The sequence below is a fragment of the Aspergillus stella-maris genome, assembly GCF_047715825.1.
Source record: "Aspergillus stella-maris strain CBS 113639 unplaced genomic scaffold BDV14scaffold_26, whole genome shotgun sequence".
Taxonomy (NCBI): Eukaryota; Fungi; Ascomycota; class Eurotiomycetes; order Eurotiales; family Aspergillaceae; genus Aspergillus; species Aspergillus stella-maris.
The window spans coordinates 62,902-79,747 of record NW_027396820.1 but is presented as its reverse complement, the minus strand read 5'-3'; the positions used below and the strand labels follow the sequence as shown (position 1 = coordinate 79,747).

At 51.1% G+C, this 16,846-nt stretch overlaps 7 protein-coding genes across 7 annotated transcripts; 3 read left to right on the top strand and 4 right to left on the bottom strand.

The window, feature by feature from the left end:
- The first annotated feature begins 691 nt into the window (after window positions 1–691).
- Window positions 692–2,614, top strand: BDV14DRAFT_56885 (putative MFS transporter). Its single transcript, XM_073777057.1, has 4 exons — window positions 692–941; window positions 1,026–1,514; window positions 1,587–1,979; window positions 2,046–2,614. The coding sequence occupies exons 2-4, from the start codon at window positions 1,092–1,094 to the stop codon at window positions 2,385–2,387; spliced, it is 1,158 nt and encodes a 385-aa protein (XP_073628262.1). The 5' UTR covers window positions 692–941; window positions 1,026–1,091; the 3' UTR covers window positions 2,388–2,614.
- A 1,303-nt stretch (window positions 2,615–3,917) lies between these two features.
- On the bottom strand, window positions 3,918–4,613 carry BDV14DRAFT_199994 (uncharacterized protein; the record flags this gene model as incomplete). Its single annotated transcript, XM_073773418.1, has 2 exons — window positions 3,918–4,169; window positions 4,251–4,613. 2 exons carry the CDS (start codon window positions 4,611–4,613, stop codon window positions 3,918–3,920), a joined length of 615 nt encoding a protein of 204 aa, XP_073628261.1.
- A 1,384-nt stretch (window positions 4,614–5,997) lies between these two features.
- BDV14DRAFT_199993 (uncharacterized protein) lies at window positions 5,998–7,458 on the top strand (the record flags this gene model as incomplete). The annotated part of the gene is made up of 5 exons (XM_073773417.1): window positions 5,998–6,054; window positions 6,126–6,567; window positions 6,667–6,753; window positions 6,836–7,030; window positions 7,109–7,458. The coding sequence occupies 5 exons, from the start codon at window positions 5,998–6,000 to the stop codon at window positions 7,456–7,458; spliced, it is 1,131 nt and encodes a 376-aa protein (XP_073628260.1).
- A 1,055-nt stretch (window positions 7,459–8,513) lies between these two features.
- On the bottom strand, window positions 8,514–8,984 carry BDV14DRAFT_199992 (uncharacterized protein; the record flags this gene model as incomplete). The annotated part of the gene is made up of 1 exon (XM_073773416.1): window positions 8,514–8,984. One exon carries the CDS (start codon window positions 8,982–8,984, stop codon window positions 8,514–8,516), a length of 471 nt encoding a protein of 156 aa, XP_073628259.1.
- A 782-nt stretch (window positions 8,985–9,766) lies between these two features.
- Window positions 9,767–10,651, top strand: BDV14DRAFT_172936 (uncharacterized protein). Its single transcript, XM_073768660.1, has one exon. The coding sequence runs from the start codon at window positions 9,897–9,899 to the stop codon at window positions 10,368–10,370; it is 474 nt and encodes a 157-aa protein (XP_073628258.1). The 5' UTR covers window positions 9,767–9,896; the 3' UTR covers window positions 10,371–10,651.
- Window positions 10,652–11,031: 380 nt separating this feature from the next.
- BDV14DRAFT_172933 (SNG1 family protein) lies at window positions 11,032–12,858 on the bottom strand. Its single transcript, XM_073768659.1, has 3 exons — window positions 12,612–12,858; window positions 11,476–12,531; window positions 11,032–11,397 (listed from the first exon to the last, which is right to left on the bottom strand). Exons 1-3 carry the CDS (start codon window positions 12,727–12,729, stop codon window positions 11,249–11,251), a joined length of 1,323 nt encoding a protein of 440 aa, XP_073628257.1. The 5' UTR covers window positions 12,730–12,858; the 3' UTR covers window positions 11,032–11,248.
- A 324-nt stretch (window positions 12,859–13,182) lies between these two features.
- On the bottom strand, window positions 13,183–16,405 carry mfp (putative peroxisomal multifunctional beta-oxidation protein (MFP)). Its single transcript, XM_073768658.1, has 6 exons — window positions 16,059–16,405; window positions 15,775–16,002; window positions 15,530–15,728; window positions 15,097–15,484; window positions 14,642–15,050; window positions 13,183–14,595 (listed from the first exon to the last, which is right to left on the bottom strand). Exons 1-6 carry the CDS (start codon window positions 16,212–16,214, stop codon window positions 13,276–13,278), a joined length of 2,700 nt encoding a protein of 899 aa, XP_073628256.1. The 5' UTR covers window positions 16,215–16,405; the 3' UTR covers window positions 13,183–13,275.
- Between the last annotated feature and the right edge of the window lie 441 nt (window positions 16,406–16,846).

The window sequence follows — 16,846 nt, the reverse complement described above, 5'->3', positions numbered from 1 at the left end:
TCAAGTGAGCTTTATTGCTTCTACAAACAGAAACGACCGTTAGGTGTTGAATGTGATCAATCGCAGAGACTGGAAGAGCAAGGCCGGAGTCAGCTGATCTCCACCATTTCAAGACCATCAACGTCTCGATCGATTCTCAAACAATTTCAGATCGCAAGTGCAAATAGATCGTCTCGGACTCACCATTTTCGCAACTTGTTCCTGTCACTTCTATCTTGGGTTTCCATATGTCATTGCTTCTCTACATTCATCAGTTCACAGTGCCCAATCGCTTGGACGAACCATGGATCCCCCAAAAGTCTCAAATTCCCCAAGAGAACAATCAAATCGACGTCCGATATACTCCCACTGTTCTCAAACGATGACCGTCGCTAGCCTCCATTAGTGCTCTCATGGAATAACGCGGTACGTATTGATTCCCCCACGGGCACAGACGGGCCTAACCAAGAACACAGCGGAGACTAACCTTAGCCTACCAGTAGGGCCTTGGTAGTTGATCCGGTTCACTCCACGCTGAAAGACTTGCCTGTTCTGGTAAATTCGCCCACTGGCGGGGTATCAGATCTGCGATGGAGGATGAAGTCTTATAAAGCAGCTTCTGGTCTGGAATTTTGCTGGATTCATGCAGAAAAGAAAAGCAAGCGCTTCTATCATAATAGGCGGCTCGGTACATTGTAGGTATCAGCATGGGGGGTGCAGAAACACAACTAAACCCGCAACAACCCCGCGATATCGCCGATGCGGAGAAGGGTCTTGAAAGTTCGGGACTGCAGGGAAGCGATACTACTGGCAGCAATGGATCTACCACCCGCAATGTTGAGGCTGAAGGGATGAATACCGGAGACATCGAATGCTGGAACTATCCCCGGTCGAATGTCGTCAAGACGCTCTCGACGTTCTGGGCTTTCTTCGTCATGGGGGCGAACGATTCGGCTTACGGAGTGAGTTCTCTATACGCTTTCCATCCATTCTTTTAGTCTTCCAGTTTGTTGAACTGAAGTGAACTGTACTAATTATGAAAACAGCCTCTCCTCCCATACGTAAGTTCCTCCGCCAATACTTGACACTTACATGGTCATCAAATCTCCAATATGGCAATTAACTTCCCCAAGCTCGAAACCCACTACACCCTCACCTACACAACCGTAAGCCTCGTCTTCCTCTCCCCAATAGCCGGCTACACGCTCGCCGCCCTAACAAACAACAAACTCCACCTACACCTCGGCCGGCGCGGCATCGCCTACCTCTCACCGGGCTGCCACTTGGCCGCATACATCGTGAACAGCGTGCACCCTCCCTACCCTGTTCTAGTAGTCTCGTTCATTTTCGCGGGCCTGGGAAATGGACTCGCGGACTCAGCGTGGAATGCTTGGGTGGGGGGTATGAAGGATTCTAATCAGATGCTGGGATTGTTGCATGGTGTTTATGGGGCGGGGGCTGTGATGGCGCCGCTTGTTGCGACGAGTTTGGTTACCCAGGTTAGGGTGGGGTGGTGGTATTTTTATTATATTATGGTATGTGCATTTCGTTTTCCTTGGGTTCTTATTACTTGTGACAGAAAGACAAGAGGTTGATTATTAGCGTAGGTTGCTTGTGCCTTTACAGAACTAGTCTTCTGCCTCTACGCCTTCTGGGATAGTAACGCTGCTGCGTTCCGGGCGTCTCAAGTTCAACCCATACCTAACTCCAACCCCGGCAGCTCAGAACAAACAGCCTTGGACGAAAAAGGCGGCGTTCGCCGCGCGCTTTTCATCCCCCGGTACGCGCGCGTCACTTGGCTCCTTTCAATCTTTCTTCTCGGCTATGTCGGCATGGAGGTTGCGATTGGAGGCTGGGTTGTCACGTTCCTTATGCGCGTGCGGGACGGCGCAGAGTTCGCGAGCGGGATGGGGAGTACGGGGTATTGGCTTGGTATTACGGTTGGACGGGTGGTGTTGGGGTTTGTTACGCCAAGGGTTGGAGAGAAGAGTGCTATTGCTGTGCGTTTCCTAATATCCCCTGTGATTGTTTGAATATTGTGGAGGATGACGCTGATAATGATGCAGATATACCTGGTCCTGGCAATAGCATTCAACCTAATCTTCTGGCTAGTCCCAACTTTCTACGCTAGCGTGGTAGCAGTCTCATTCCAGGGTTTCTTTTTAGGCCCTATGTTCCCCGGTGCCGTGGTGGTCGCGACTCGTCTCCTTCCCCGGGCTCTGCACGTCAGTGCAATCGGCTTTGCGGCGGCATTTGGAGCGTCTGGAGCGGCTGTTCTTCCGTTCGCTGTTGGGGCGGTTGCGCAGGCGAAGGGCGTGAAGGTTCTGCAGCCGTTTGTGATTGGGTTATCGGGTGGGATTTTGTTGCTTTGGCTCGCGCTGCCGCGGATGCCGAGGGTTGATGCGTAGTTTCTGATGCGGATGTGGGTTTGTCGCTGGAAGTGGAGGGTCTGGGTCTCGGTCCGGTATAGTGCTTTCGGCGGAAGATGTACATGACTCCTATGGCGAGGAAGAGGGTGACCAGGACGGCGGAGCCACTGCAATGAACTGTTAGCCCAATAATTCTCACCAGAAAGCCAGAAAGGAGGGAAATAAAGGAAAACATACTGATTCATCCTCCCCGCCTCCGTCGGAATCCTCGTCGGGAAACAAAACAGTACACCAACAAACATCGTCCAGACCACAGAAAACGCATTGACGATGTATCCTACCTTGCCCAGATCAAACCTCCTCTTTCCTTCTCTCTTCACCCCATCAATTTCAACCCCTGATCCCGAATCAGGTTCACCATCATTGAATAGTTCATCTAACCTCCCCCTCCCTCCAAAAAGCAATACCCCTTGCGGCACAGCATAGGCAATATTAACCAGCAACGTGGCCATATTCACCACTGAGTTGAACGCCGTGCTGGAGGCTATATAGATAACCCCGAAAATAACGAAGAATGAGGCGGACAGGAAGGTCGTTCGGAGTGGTTTGTTGTGGGCTGGTGAGATGTGGCTGAAGTAAGCTGAGTAGGGAAGGACGTTCTGAGCAATAGAAGTTAATTGGTGTCAAGTATATAGAGATTGAGGAGGTAGAGGGGAGCGTACATCCCTGGCTAAACTCCACGCAATTCGACTGACTGATACCCACTGCGTCGAGACGATAGCTATGTAGGCAAGATACCTAGCGTTAGCGCTGGCCTTTTTTGCTGGGATATGAGAGATGATCGATTGTACTGAAGAATAAAACCACCAAGCAGCTCTGTAACGCTGTCGCAATAACCCTGCTTCCACTCCCTTGATGGAATGCCTCGAGACTCGGCATATACGTTTCTTGCACGGCGTTGATATCCTTGATGCCCAATAGCAACACGATGATGAAGGCCACAGCTGTGGTTAGACCCAGTCCCATTGTCAGATTTCTGTCCCATGTCAAGACCAATTGTTAGTGTGATATGCACTAGTTGGACCTTTATAGGGGAGAGAGAGGGGGCGGGGAAGAGGAAAAGAGGGAAAACACATAGCAGCCGCAACGGTCCGACCAGCCCCCTTCGCACCATGAGTCTCTTTAACATCTTCGACGATGTGCACGACCGTCCCTGTCGGCGAGAAAGCGTACATTCCAACACTTATGCTCAGTAGCCAGGCTATACTGTCTGGCCAGCCGCTGGTGTTGATGTGGGTTGTTAGGATTGCGCTGCCTGAATTCGTGTGAAACCGGGTCTGGTTGTTATAGCTGCTGATGCTGTTGTTCTGGCCATGATGCAGGAGTGTCGAGCAGGTGATTAATGTAGTGAAAAAAAAGAGAAGCGTGAGGGAAAGCGTCGCCGTTGTTAGATACTTTATCTTTGATGAAGGAATTGTTAGGGTTGGGAGTACTGCGTATGGCCATCCAATCAGTAACCCGTCTCGAAGCCATGGCTTTCGTACCTATGGTAGGTAGTAGTGACAGGACTCAGAGGATGAACGTACGAGAAACGGAAACAACAGCCACAAACCCGAGATAAACCTCCCATCTCTTCTTCCATGGCTCGAACTCCTCATGCCAAAATCCCACGAGTCCGAATATGGATTGCGCCGTATATATTCCCGCCGCAACGCCACCGATCCAGAAGCCCAGAAGATTCACCATTCCCACTGTAAACGAGATAGGGTTCCGGTGTTTTGATTTCGAAGGGAGGAGGGCGTATGTAAATGCATAGCAGCCCTATTACATAACTCATCATCAGCTTCCATTTGGATTCCACCTCAAAAGCATCAAGCCAGGAAGTCATGATAGAAAGCGTACACCAGACCTCTCAACAACCTGCAATATCTCACAAACGCCCAAGAGCACAATCCATTGCGCTATTGCAGCCCCAATCAGCCCGAAAAGAACCGTTACACCACCGCCGTATGCTAACGATGGACCGAATGTCGCGGTATAAGACATCCATGTGTTGGTTATTGTGAACGCCAGCCCAACGGTCGAGAGAGGCGTTAGGGTTCTGGTTAAATGTGGTTCATCGTTGGTTTCTGGGTTGGAGGAGGTGGAGGTGGTGGTGGTGGTGGCGGTGGCATTGGATACGGTAAGGGAATTTTTCGAGGCGGGTTGTGATTCTGGATCTGGATTTGCATTCGGAAGATTTCCTAAGAAGATCTCGTTAGGCATATGGAATGAATTTATCCCGATCTCGATAATTAATCAAAGTGCTATAGTGCATGACCGAGAGAAGAGAGCGGCAGGACCGAAGGGCATTGTGAGAGGCCATGATCGGATATATAGTCCGGCGACTTTTGGGCTGCTGTAGCGGTACCGGGACCGGAAGCCTTACCGAGAGAAGCATGCAAGGAAGGACTGCCTGGCTAAGGTTAAGCTCAAGCTTTCAAGGCAGGGTGTTACAGTCCTCCAAGGAAGCGAACGAGTATCACGATCACGCGATACGAACAAGCGGCAAGGAGAGCACAAGGAGAGAAGTGTGACGCTGTGACACATTCCACAGTGAGACAGGTTCACCGTCTCAATGGATTGCCTGTAATCCAGCACTGCTAAGGCGCAGCACGTCCATCTCTGCTTGGATTTCAACTTGCTCCTGCCTTTCGCCCGGGAAGCGACTCTTGGTCGGGCAGTGAGGAATTGGAAAAGAAGGCTGTTTTTGCAGCTGGTCAATGCTGGCAAGAGCCACATATTACTAGAAGCGACCCGCGATCCTGCCTCTTTTAAGAGTTTTGGTGTAGCTGGACTCAGAGGGGCACAGTCGAGGGGTCGAGGTTGGTGAGAATGCAGATAGACCATCGCACATAGAAGCAACGATCTAATATGCCTCAGGGATCAGGAACCAGGGCAAGAGTGTATCCCGATGCATGAACAACTGATCATACTTCCACAGATAGCCGTTCGACCACGAGCGAGATCCAAATTTTGGTTGAAGAAATTGCGAATGATGGTTGACCTGCATGATTTCTGAGCCTTGAGAGTTGGTGCAGTGGTTTTGGGGATAGCCCTACCTCCCGTCTGAGTGCTCTTCAACATTCGCCTTGGAGAAGGAGCGACCTACTACACTATCATAGAGTCATATTCTACATTTTAGTATCAGCGCCGAATCTCACAACCTTCTAGGTGCTCCTGCTTCCCGTTCTAATGTCACAAATAGTCTCTCCAGATACAAAGCCGACGGCGTTCTTGAGATAGAGAAGACTGTATGGAGCGGTACTGATTGATATAGCGCACCAAGTATAGACGACCTAACACCGAGTTTTCACTTTATTCATGGACTGTTATTGGTATCCTGGCTGTTACACAGTGTGAGGATGGCACAGCCACTGCATCCAACATGTAATGCGACGTTCATGGCGACGGCTTATGTACCACGGGCGGGGCTGAGTAGAGATATGCAGATTTTCTCAGCCTTGTCCGAATTGCATCAACTCCTGTCCAGTTTATGCTGGATTTCCAGACGCACAATTTGACAATACAGTTTAATCCGCTGTCCCATATTCTCTAGTTCTCTATTCTTATAAAGTGTCTGCACTCACCTCAACATCGCCAGTTGGCGATGTCAAGCCCACAGCCCCTTCCCCAGGGCACAAGAATCAGCGAGCGGGCATTCCTGGTGAGTTTCTCTACATGAATATGGACTTCAATAACTCCAGCGCCACTATCAGACTAACTCACATATTATAGATCGTGCAGTGGTCCTTTACAGCCGTCGCGTCTCTCTTCGTCATTGGTCGTCTAGGCATTCGATTCAGCCTCTACCGCCGTCTCTTCCTAGACGACTTTCTAGTGATATTCGCGTGGGCGACGCTTCTATCCACAACAACGATTTGGCAAATCAAAGCAACCTTACTTTACCGCTTCTATGAGGTCAAGCCATGGCCGCCGGAGTTCTACGCGCAGTATATGGATTTTACCCGGTACTATGTGGTATTCGGCCTGCTGTTCTATACCGGACTGTGGTCTGTCAAGATCTCGGTTCTGGCTTTCTTTCGCAAGCTCGGGTCGAAGATTAGAAGCCACAGGATCTGGTGGTGGGTTGTCTTGGGTCTTACTGTTGCTTTGGGAATCGTTGCTATTGGCATACAGGTGTACCAGGGTTCATTGAGGAATGGCCATTGGACAGAAAGTAAGCCTGCCTTGACTTGTTACGGTATAATTTTGAGCTACTGGAAACTGTGCAAGGGGAATTGATACAGGCTTGTTTTAATTCTGCAATCTATACTAGGCTACTCTTCGTCGACCACCCGCGTTCGCCAACAGAACCCGAATTTCTACACCCAATGCGTTTGCGATCTCGTCTCCGATCTCCTGAGTATGTGCCTCCAACTACCAGGATACCACCCCCATCATCACACATTCATCGTAAAGTAGTGGATGCTAATAACATGAAACAGTCCTCTCAATCCCGATCCTAATAATCTGGCCCATCAAAATGCCCCTGCGCAAGAAAATTGTCTTGCTTATCTTGTTCTCCATGACGCTACTCATCATGGCAGTTGCTATCATCCGAGTCGCGGTCAATACCTCGAGCGACAGGACGCTTGACATTACCTGGCTTAATCTCTGGTGCTCTGTCGAGGTGGCCACCGGTATATACCTACCCTGCCTTCGTTCGATGTCTATCATATTAAACCCATTCCGACTCCAGCTAACCCTACTGATGGTAGCTATCATGGTCGCCTGCGTCGCATCCTTCCGTCAACTGTTCGTGACCATACAGAACCACGACTCATACAGCAGTAGCGCCCGCAACATGGGCTCGGGCAGTGAGAATAGGTCGAATACAACCCCAATCCGCATGTCCAACTTAGGGTTCATGCGTGCCCTATCGCGCAAGGCGAGTCGGGGGAGTTCATCGCGCGGTAGCGAGCGCAGGCTGCGGCAGGAATCATCGGTTTCTTTGGGCGTCGTTAATGTGGAACACGAGCCTGGAAATGTCGTGGCGGTGTCGAGGGACCTTGCAGGTAACCGTGGGAATCAGTCAGAAGAGCCCTCACATCGTCGCGAGGACGATTGAGACGGGTACGTATACGGCAGGAGGGCGAGCCTATCCAACCCTGCAAAAGGCCCGGGCGCGATTGGATGTTTCCTACTTCATTACTTATTAAACTGCAATTATGATAATCCTGCCGGATATGCACTCCGTAGGAAGCGTAGCTCCTGCAGACCTGGACCCCGGGCACTCAACTGAGACTCCCCCGCCTCGACGTCGAAACCCTACCTACCGAGCTTATGTTGACGGCCCAGCATCGCAACGACTTCCTTGCCCCTTGTTCACCTACCTACCACTGTATCTAGCCGGTAGATAGGTATCTTCACGTCGGGTCATACCTACCGTTCCCCTTGGAGCAACATCATCGGTACCCTCGGTACCATAGAGCACTACGTAAGTATTCGACTCCCGACCATCCACTTATTTGACACCCGCGTCCCTGCGTACAACTTGGAGGAAGTTGGTACTGGCGCTGTATACCCGTTGGGCGAGTACGAGGGAAATACCATAAGACTGGCAGGTTGGTTATTCTAGGTCAGGTGATGGGAGATGAGGCGGAATGACACCCGGGGAACAGGAGTGAAGAGGAGAGAATGGAATGCGATGGGACGAAATGGGATTGGGCTGCGAGATCAGTACCTGTACCGGTATAGTATAGTATACGCAACATGCAGAGCACGCCTAATTGTAGGTAGGTGAGGTAGATGCTTAAAGTCCCCTGAGATGGTATAATTTCGTTTACTTCGCACCACCTCAGGACCTTGTTCTACGTTGCAATATGTGGGCAGGGCTGTTGAGGTTGTGCGACCGTAGTGAGTATATCTTGCCCTTATAAGAGCGATGGTATGTCAATTATGCACATAAGTATGTACCAGCACATGCAATATGATACAACGATCCAATAAAAGACCAAGCGACAGTCAATGTCCAGTCCAGTCAGTCCAGCATCCACACATTCCAAACCATTAAATATTACCATATCCAAAACATAAACATAAACAACGGTATCCAAGTCCGATCCAGCGACTTCATCCCTTGCAGGCGTAAACAAGGGGAATATGGGAGAAATGCGAGGGAAATCAGGCAACAACACCCATAACAGCCGAAACAACCAACATGGCCAACACACCCAGTCCCGCCTTGTTCACGGGCTGTCCAAGGTGAACCGCCGCATTATCCGTAGTATCAGCCGCATCCGCATCATGGGTCGAACTCGCATCATCGCTATCCTCGTCGTCATCATCACTCGTCGGCGTAGGCTCCGAAGACGTCTCGTTCAATCGTCCACCGCAGAAGAAGTCGCCGTCTGTGGCGCCCTGATCGGAAATGCAGTCGAGGAGTTCCTGGCCCGTTTGGCCCTGTGCAAGGCAGTAGAGACCGCAGTCGTCGTTGTAGTTTTCGACGGTGGCGTCTTTGCAGCACTCGTTCATTATGGTGGTGTAGTTGTCGGACACGGAGGTTACGGCGCATGCGACATCTTGGACGGGGAGGACCCAGGCGTTGCCGGTGCAGGTTGCTGCGGCGGCGGTGGAGGTGGATGTGGATGACATGGTGTGGTGTTTTTTGTTTGTTGATGTGGTAGGTAACGAGGGATGATTGATAGTAAGAATAATGAGGATAACAATACAATAGATTGTAGATTCAAACAACGAGCGAGAGACTGAAAGACTGAATGCAAGAAAAAAGAGAAAGGAGCTGCAGCCCCAGACTTATTTAAAACAAACAAGGAGCTGATCCTGATCCTGCTTATGGTGAGACAATGCCTCCCCAGTCCTAATTTTATCCAAGACAAGCCGCTTGGCATCCAACTTTTTGCTGCGCATTACTCATGGCGTCCAATGATGTGGCGATATGACAGCATTATTGGGGTTCAGGCCAGTCAGCTGCGGCTGCGTGGTTGGGTAGTACTATAATAATCAGATTATGATCGCCTGAGCTGTCCTACGTTGTTGTTGTTCGCTGGAGCCTGGGTTTGTTGTTCAACTTTCAAGTGCATTGCATAGGGCTGTACCCACTTGGCTAAGAGGAATACCGATCGGATCCAACAACCGATACCCGACAACCGAGCAACCAAGGTCAATAGAGTGTAAAGTGAACTCAGCGGTTGGAACAAAGTTGATTATGTAGATTCATTCAACAGCAAAACAGTGAGGGTTGTTGTTGAGCGGTGGCTTCGCTTCTTTCATTAGGTATAGTGCAGGTACAAGGGAAGGAACGAAGCCCTACCATCGGGCTCGTTTCATCGCTTGCCCTTAGAGATCATGGATATCGTCCGCTTGCACTATAATCCTTCTCTAAACCTCTCCATCGCCAATTAGCGAGGAAACCTACCGTTGAATGTTAATTCTCATGTCATTCTCCTTACTTTCTAGATCCAGTACTGTTGAGGCAGGAGCTAAGGCCTATATAAACTCCGGCCGTCCCACCATCCTTCTATTAGCAGACCACTACCGCAGATACCTATGATTGTTCATCATTGTATTCATCTCTTTGAAGTCTACTACAGCACAGTCCCCAGATATGGGATCCAGATAAACTACAGCCACAACCGCACAACCAACCATCCCACACCCAAAACACATCAGACAACCCTAACACAATCCGATCCAAGCGACACAAAAAGCTTAGACGGAGAACTTTATCCAAGGGAGAGGCTTAAGAACAAGGTGCTACCCATGCTACTCCACAAGTTCAGGGTACCTGTTACAAGTCACACTCCCCTTTGGCCACTACGACTACACCTGCCAGCTGACACAGTACCCCCGATCCGGATCGAGCTACAGATACCACCTACCTCAAGTAACTCCGTTCACTCGTCTTCGAGTCATACGGCACACCTACCTACCAAGCGGCAAAAACTATCCAAAAAAGAACGGGAATGGCCTCTCGCCGCCAAAAACCATCTATATACCCGCGCCCAACGCTCACGAATCTAAACCACCATCTTCCCGGTTTACACTTCCCAGTACTCCTCTCTTCGCGAACGTGGGTTATCATTTGCACTGGGCTGGATTTTCCCCAGGGAGAATCGTGGACGGAACTAGGACCCTAACTATCTGGACTCTGGTAGGTCCAGGGCCGAGGGTAAGGTTATACTACCTACCTACCTGCCTATACTAGTCCCTTTCTTGTCTTCTCGCTCTCTCTCTCTCTCTCTTCATATCTACTTCCCTCTTTTCTTCCTTCCTTCCTTCCTTCCTTCCTTCCTTCTTTCATTCCTTCCTCCCTCTATACTCTTCAAAAATGGACGGCTCAATATCAACAATCCTCCTGTACACGAACCTCAAAGTGGGGACTCTCCTCTATCTCCAATTCCGCTGCGTCATGTCCTACTGCTACCTCCCTATTTTCTTTGCAGCAGACTACCATCTCCGGTGCGAGGGTCCGGATGGGCTAGTTCCTGTTCCTGTTCCTGTACGGCGGGATGGAATGGATCGAGACGATGAAGTGCCGGGGGGGCGTGGTAAGTTTTGGGTGCGGGTGGACTGTTGTATGTGACAGGGGGATGGGAATGGGGGTAGTGTTGGGGTGGGTTTTGGGGTGAGGTTGTAATCTATACACGATAGTTCGATCATCAAGGAATCAAGGATTGAATCTGTTTTGATTAATTTATTTGTTGACTAGTAATGGTATCTTCTATAAGCCCGTCATTGTACAGGACATCTGTCTATATCTACTTTACACCAACCACCTATCGACCAAACCAACCTTCATACGAGTACGGAGTACGTATTCTCAATATGTCCATCCATAAGGATTTGCTTTTTTTCTCCCCCTGAAGATCACCAACCTTCAATGTAAATTCATGGAAGATCTACAACCCTCTCTTCATCTTCCACCTCATAATAAACGACGCAACGGGGAAAAAAGCCAACGATACCGCAATCCAAGCAAACAGGATCCCAAAATCGAGTCCAATTCGCGAGTGTGTTCCGAAAAGGATTGTTCGGAGGGCTTCGACGACTGAACAAAACAAAGCACATTAGCAAGCTGTTCCCGTCTGGAAAATCAAGCTGAGAAGATGAGGTTAAGTATACGTACTCCGATGCAACGGCCAAGCCCTCCCCCACTGAAAGAACTCCGGCGCAACATCAAGCGCATAGAACCCCGAGCTCACATTCGTAATAACCCAGAAGATCAAAAACAGACTACTATACGGGAACCCCAGAACCATGGCCATATTCTCGCACGGGAACCCCAGCGCCGCCATGCCTACCCAATTCAGCATCCAGAAGACCACGAATGAACCACGTCCATATGCATTGGGGTTTGCAGCGGAGACGGTATCGGGGGCTGGATCATTGGTGAAGGGGATTTGGAACGCGAGAGAAACGAACGAGTAGAAGAGCGATAGGAAGAAGTACGCTATTATACTGCTGCAGACGCGCCAGATCAGCCATTGTGGGATTTTTAGGGGGTTGGGACCCTTGAGGAAGAGGCCGTGCACGGGCATTGTAAAGGGGAAGTTGAAGAATGCGATGATGATCAAGTAAATCAGGCCGATTGTTACACTTGGCGTTGCGGCTGCGGGGGCGAAGGGGCGGAGGTCGAGTGTGCTGAAGCCGATGGCGGGATTAATGGCTTGCGGCGGGACAGAGGCGAGGTTTGTTCCTGACGACGTGAGATTCGATACCCATTCTGGTCCGAACGATGCGCGGAGTTGCAGTTCGAAAGAGTTCAGTGCGGGGGTTATGTAGCTTGAGAACGTCGTCTGGTCTCGGGCTTGTATTATAACCGTTGTCGCGGCGTCCGTGGGTGCGTACGAACTGTTGCCGTTTGAGATCGCATCGCGGAGGAGTGTCGTTGCGTCTGCCGAGACAATGATCGCGGCCCAGCAGTGTTCGTCATAGACGGATTGAATCACGGACACGGGGTCGAAACCAAACTCAGAAGGCGACTTGATCACGTATCCTAGGCTTTGACCACTTGCGCCAATCTGTGTAGCCAACTGTGTGACGGCCGGGCCGACGAGCGGATTTTCGGCATTGTCGAAATCAACTACCCATACTTTCAGTTTATTGAGTTTGTCGTCGACGGTGAATTGGACGGCCCAGTAGAGACTGAGGACGGCGAGGATGAAGACGCAGAGGATTAGCACTGCGAGGGTTAGTTTGTACTGGGTGAGTTTGGAATTGTTGTCATGCGCAAGGGGGGGCGGTGGCTATGACAGTACGTACCCGTTCGCACCCATTTGAAAACAGCCTGTTTCCGTAGCTCCTTAAGCGCAGGATCCCAGAACCCAACGGGCGTAGGAGGATTCGCGTCCATCTTCTCGCCAGACTCGAGAGAAGCCATAGCGACAGTGAGTCGTTGTTGAAACTGAACTTGACTCCCGAAAAACAGGGAATGATGATATTCGGGGAAGAGTGGCTCTTAAATGAAATCAGAACAGTGGTACAGCTAACCAATACACAATGATTTCACATCCATAGTGTAATTTAGTTCGCCGCAGACGGAATCGAGCACGGAGATCGGTCGGATTTTTCAGGCTCTCTCATTTGATGCGCCTCCGATTCTGTGCTTACTCTGCCCACTTGACTGGCATTAGTGTTTCCTTGGCTTTTGCTTGCTCTGCCGGTTATCCGAGTCCTGTCCTACTCCTATCTTATCTCCTTATACTCCGAACCACTTGGAGTGAAAAAAGGGACGATGTGTATATCCGCTGCGGCTGATGCGGCCGCCACTGTCCGACCATGGTTGAGGTAGACTACGTCATGATAGACTATTTTTTCCTGATCTGAGATTGAGCTGGTAAGATGTAGAAAGGAAATTGCTAAGCGACTATTTATATACAACCTTAAATAAAAGATATCATCGTGGCATCAAAATTTGGAGCATAGTTTACAGCTTAGCCTTGGCACCCTCGAGCAACTCGGCGCCAGCCCCTGAGATAGCGGGCTTGCCGGTCTCAACGACGGTCGTCTGGAAGAGAACCGTGTTGCCCTCCTTCCACATCTCCGTCTTGAGGGTCTGACCGGGCAGAACGACACCAGCGAAACGGACCTTCAGGTTCTTGATGGGCCCAAACTTCTGGAAGACGTGCTTGCCGGAAACACCGAGCGAGCAGAGTCCATGGAGAATAGGGGTCTTGAAACCGCCAACCTTGCTGAACTCAGGGTCGATGTGGAGCGGGTTGCGGTCGCCGTTCAGACGGTAGAGAGCAGCCTGGTCCTCCGAGGTCTTCTCCTCGGTAACGGCGTCGGCCTTGCGGCTGGGAGGCTTGTAGGCGGCGACGGCAGCCTTGGGGCGCTTGGCTGTGGGCTTGGGTGAGCCACCGAAGCCACCACTGCCGCGGATGAAGACGGTGGACTCGTTGTAGAAAAGATCCTCGCCGGTCGCGACGTCCTTGGTGGTGTAGCCAGCGACAACAAGAGCGGCAGCGCCCTTGTCAATAACATCAATGAGTTTGGGGTAGGTCTTGGTCATGGCCTCCGTGGGAATGGGGAACTTGCGGATCTCCATGTACTGCTCGCCGTGGAGGAGCATCATTGGGGAGAAGTTCTTGACAATGTCACCCATGTCCCAGGGTGTAGCAGTGTTGAACCAAGGGATGACACCAAACGAGGGAAGAGCCTGGAAGTGCTCGTTGTTCTCGTAAACAAGGGGCAGGTCGGTGCGCTTGGCACCGAGACTGAGATTGTAGAGGATAATATCGCGGTCAGTGTAGTCGAAGGGAGTGCCATCGGTGGTGGCCTTCTTGGCTGACTCAATGGCGCTGAGGATCTCGCTGCCGCCGCCGCCGCTGCGGTTGTTGAAGTTGGCCATGACCTTCTCGTTGGCGGCCTGGATGTTCTCGGGGTGGTCGGCGCGGCCGTCGTCGAAGTTGGTGATCTTGGAGATCTGTTGGTAAACAGCCTCGGGGGTCAACTTGACGTCGACAGGGAAGCCGTGGCCACCCGTGCGCTGCCAGCGGGTGCTGCCGAACCAACCGCTACCACACTCAAAGAGACCCTTGGTGGAGAAAGGCTCGGGAGTGACGTCGGAGCAGAGAAGAACGACAAGAGGAGCGACGTAGTCAGGCTTGAAGGCCTGAATCATCTCTTCGGGCATGATTGATCGGGTCATGTTGGTACCGGCGTTGGGAGCAATGGTGTTGACCTTGATGTTGTACTTGGCTCCTTCCAGGGCAATAGCACGGGAGAAACCAAGGATACCGAGTTTCTATTCCTGTTAGTAATGATACAGCAAGACCTTGCAGAGGACTTACAGCAGCAGCGTAGTTGGCCTGGCCGAAGTTACCGTAGATACCACTGGTACTGGCAGTATTGACGATGCGGCCGTACTTCTGCTTGAGCATGTGAGGCCAAGCCGCCTGGGTGACCTTGTAGGTTCCACGCAAGTGGATGTTGACGACGGGGTTCCACAGGTCGTCACTCATGTTGGTGAAAGCCTTGTCACGGAGGATACCGGCGTTGTTGACAAGAATGTCGATACGTCCGTAGGTGTCAATGGCGGTCTTGACAACGGCAGCACCATCCTCGCAAGAGGCCTTGTTGCCGACGGCCTCACCGCCAGCCTTCTTGATCTCCTGCACAACAGGCTCGGGGTCGACCAAGTCGTTGACCACAACTTTGGCACCGAGCTTGCCAAACAGCAGACAGTACGCGCGACCAAGTCTAAGCAATTAGCATGTGCAGATTCATCTCCGGATGTCAGACATACCCGTTACCACCACCAGTGACAAGGGCAACCTTGCCCTTGAAGTCGGGCTCTTCGCCCTTGGGAGCAGAAGGAAGCTTCAATCCATCTTCCAAGAGACCCATGAAGTCCGCTGGGCCGTTGGGATAGTCAGGCTTGGAGAAGTCAGTGACATCGCTCCACTTCCGAGCAATGGCACCAGGCGTAAGGGATGCGTCGGTCTTCAGCAGGGCACCCTTGGAGCGCTCCCAGCGGATCTTGGCGACATGGCCACCACCGACTTCGAAAATCGAGCCGGACTCTTGGGTGTTGGAAGAGTGGACAAGAACGGCGACTACGGGAACAACCCATTCGGGCTTGAGGAGGTCCAGAACCTCGGGAGGCATCACGGTAGCAGTCATACGACTGGCAGCTGTTGAAGTTAGCTAAGACCCTCAAATAAGCGGAGGCTGCATACCAATGGGAGCAATGACGTTGGCAATAATGTTGTACTTAGCACCCTCCTTCGCAAGTGTCTCGGTGAATCCAACCTGGCCGAGCTTGGCGGCCGAGTAGTTGGCCTGTCCAAAGTTGCCAAAAAGACCAGCAGCAGAGGCAGTGTTGATGACACGGCCGTACTTTTGCTTCCGGAAATGCGGCCATGCAGCTCGCGCGCACTACTCAATCAGCCTCCGTCGTAAAGTCGAGAGAATCCCAACCCACCTTGTATGCACCATATGTGTGAACTTTGTTAATGAGATCCCAGTCTTGATCCTTCATGTTCTTGAAGCTGATATCCCGCAGGATACCAGCGTTGTTGATGAGCACATCGACCCGGCCAAAGTTCTTGATCGCTGTGTCGATAATGCCTTCGCCGTTCTCGACGCTGTCGTAGTTGGCCACAGCCTTGCCGCCAGCAGCTTTAATTTCGTCGACGACCACATCGGCAGCCTAGGAAAAGAAACTAGATTAGATTTTGGCCATTGCATGTGATCGGTGAAGCTCACCTTGTTTGACTTGCCCTCGCCGACGTGGGAACCACCGAGGTCATTTACGACAACATTCGCACCTCTTGAAGCAAAGAACAGAGCATATGCCTTACCCAAGCCACCACCAGCACCCGTTACGACGACGGTCTGGTTGTCAAAGCGCAGCTCGGACATGTCGGAAAGGGTTCGTGAGATCGTCAGGAGAATGCGGAAGGACGGAGGATGAGGGAGAGAATAAAACGGAGAAGGTGAGGGAGGTGAAAAGTAATTTAAGGAAAGAGAATGGTAAGATGAGCACCCGTTGGAAAGCTGGGGAGAGGCGGGTTCATGAATAAAAAACGGGAGAATCTGGGGAGAAAGCGATGACGGTCGCTCCTCTCGGCAAGCTGGAGGTCAAGAGCCGAGGTATCTCTGCTGACCCCAAGCTCGGTGTTTCTCGTCCACGCGCCGCCCGGATCGAGCATGGCAGATGTCACGCATTCACATGCCGATGCTCTTCCACTGCTTACGCCTGCATATTTCCAAAGGTCTCTTGACCTGCTTTAGTCTTCTCTCGGTCGACGATGCAGATTGTTTTCTTCAGCAGTAGTTTTCCCCATACGGTTAGCCTTCATGTGATCCAAGCTCCGAGTCTTTTATGTCACAAGTCACATGACATGAGTGTGGGGTATCGAGGTCTCTTTTCCAGTGCAGACCGTTAAGTGTCAATAAACTCAAGAGCTAGACATAGACAGTATGGTCCAGCATTTACTGGTTCTATTTGAGTTTGAAATCGGCACAAGGTAATAATGACATCAGTCAGGGTC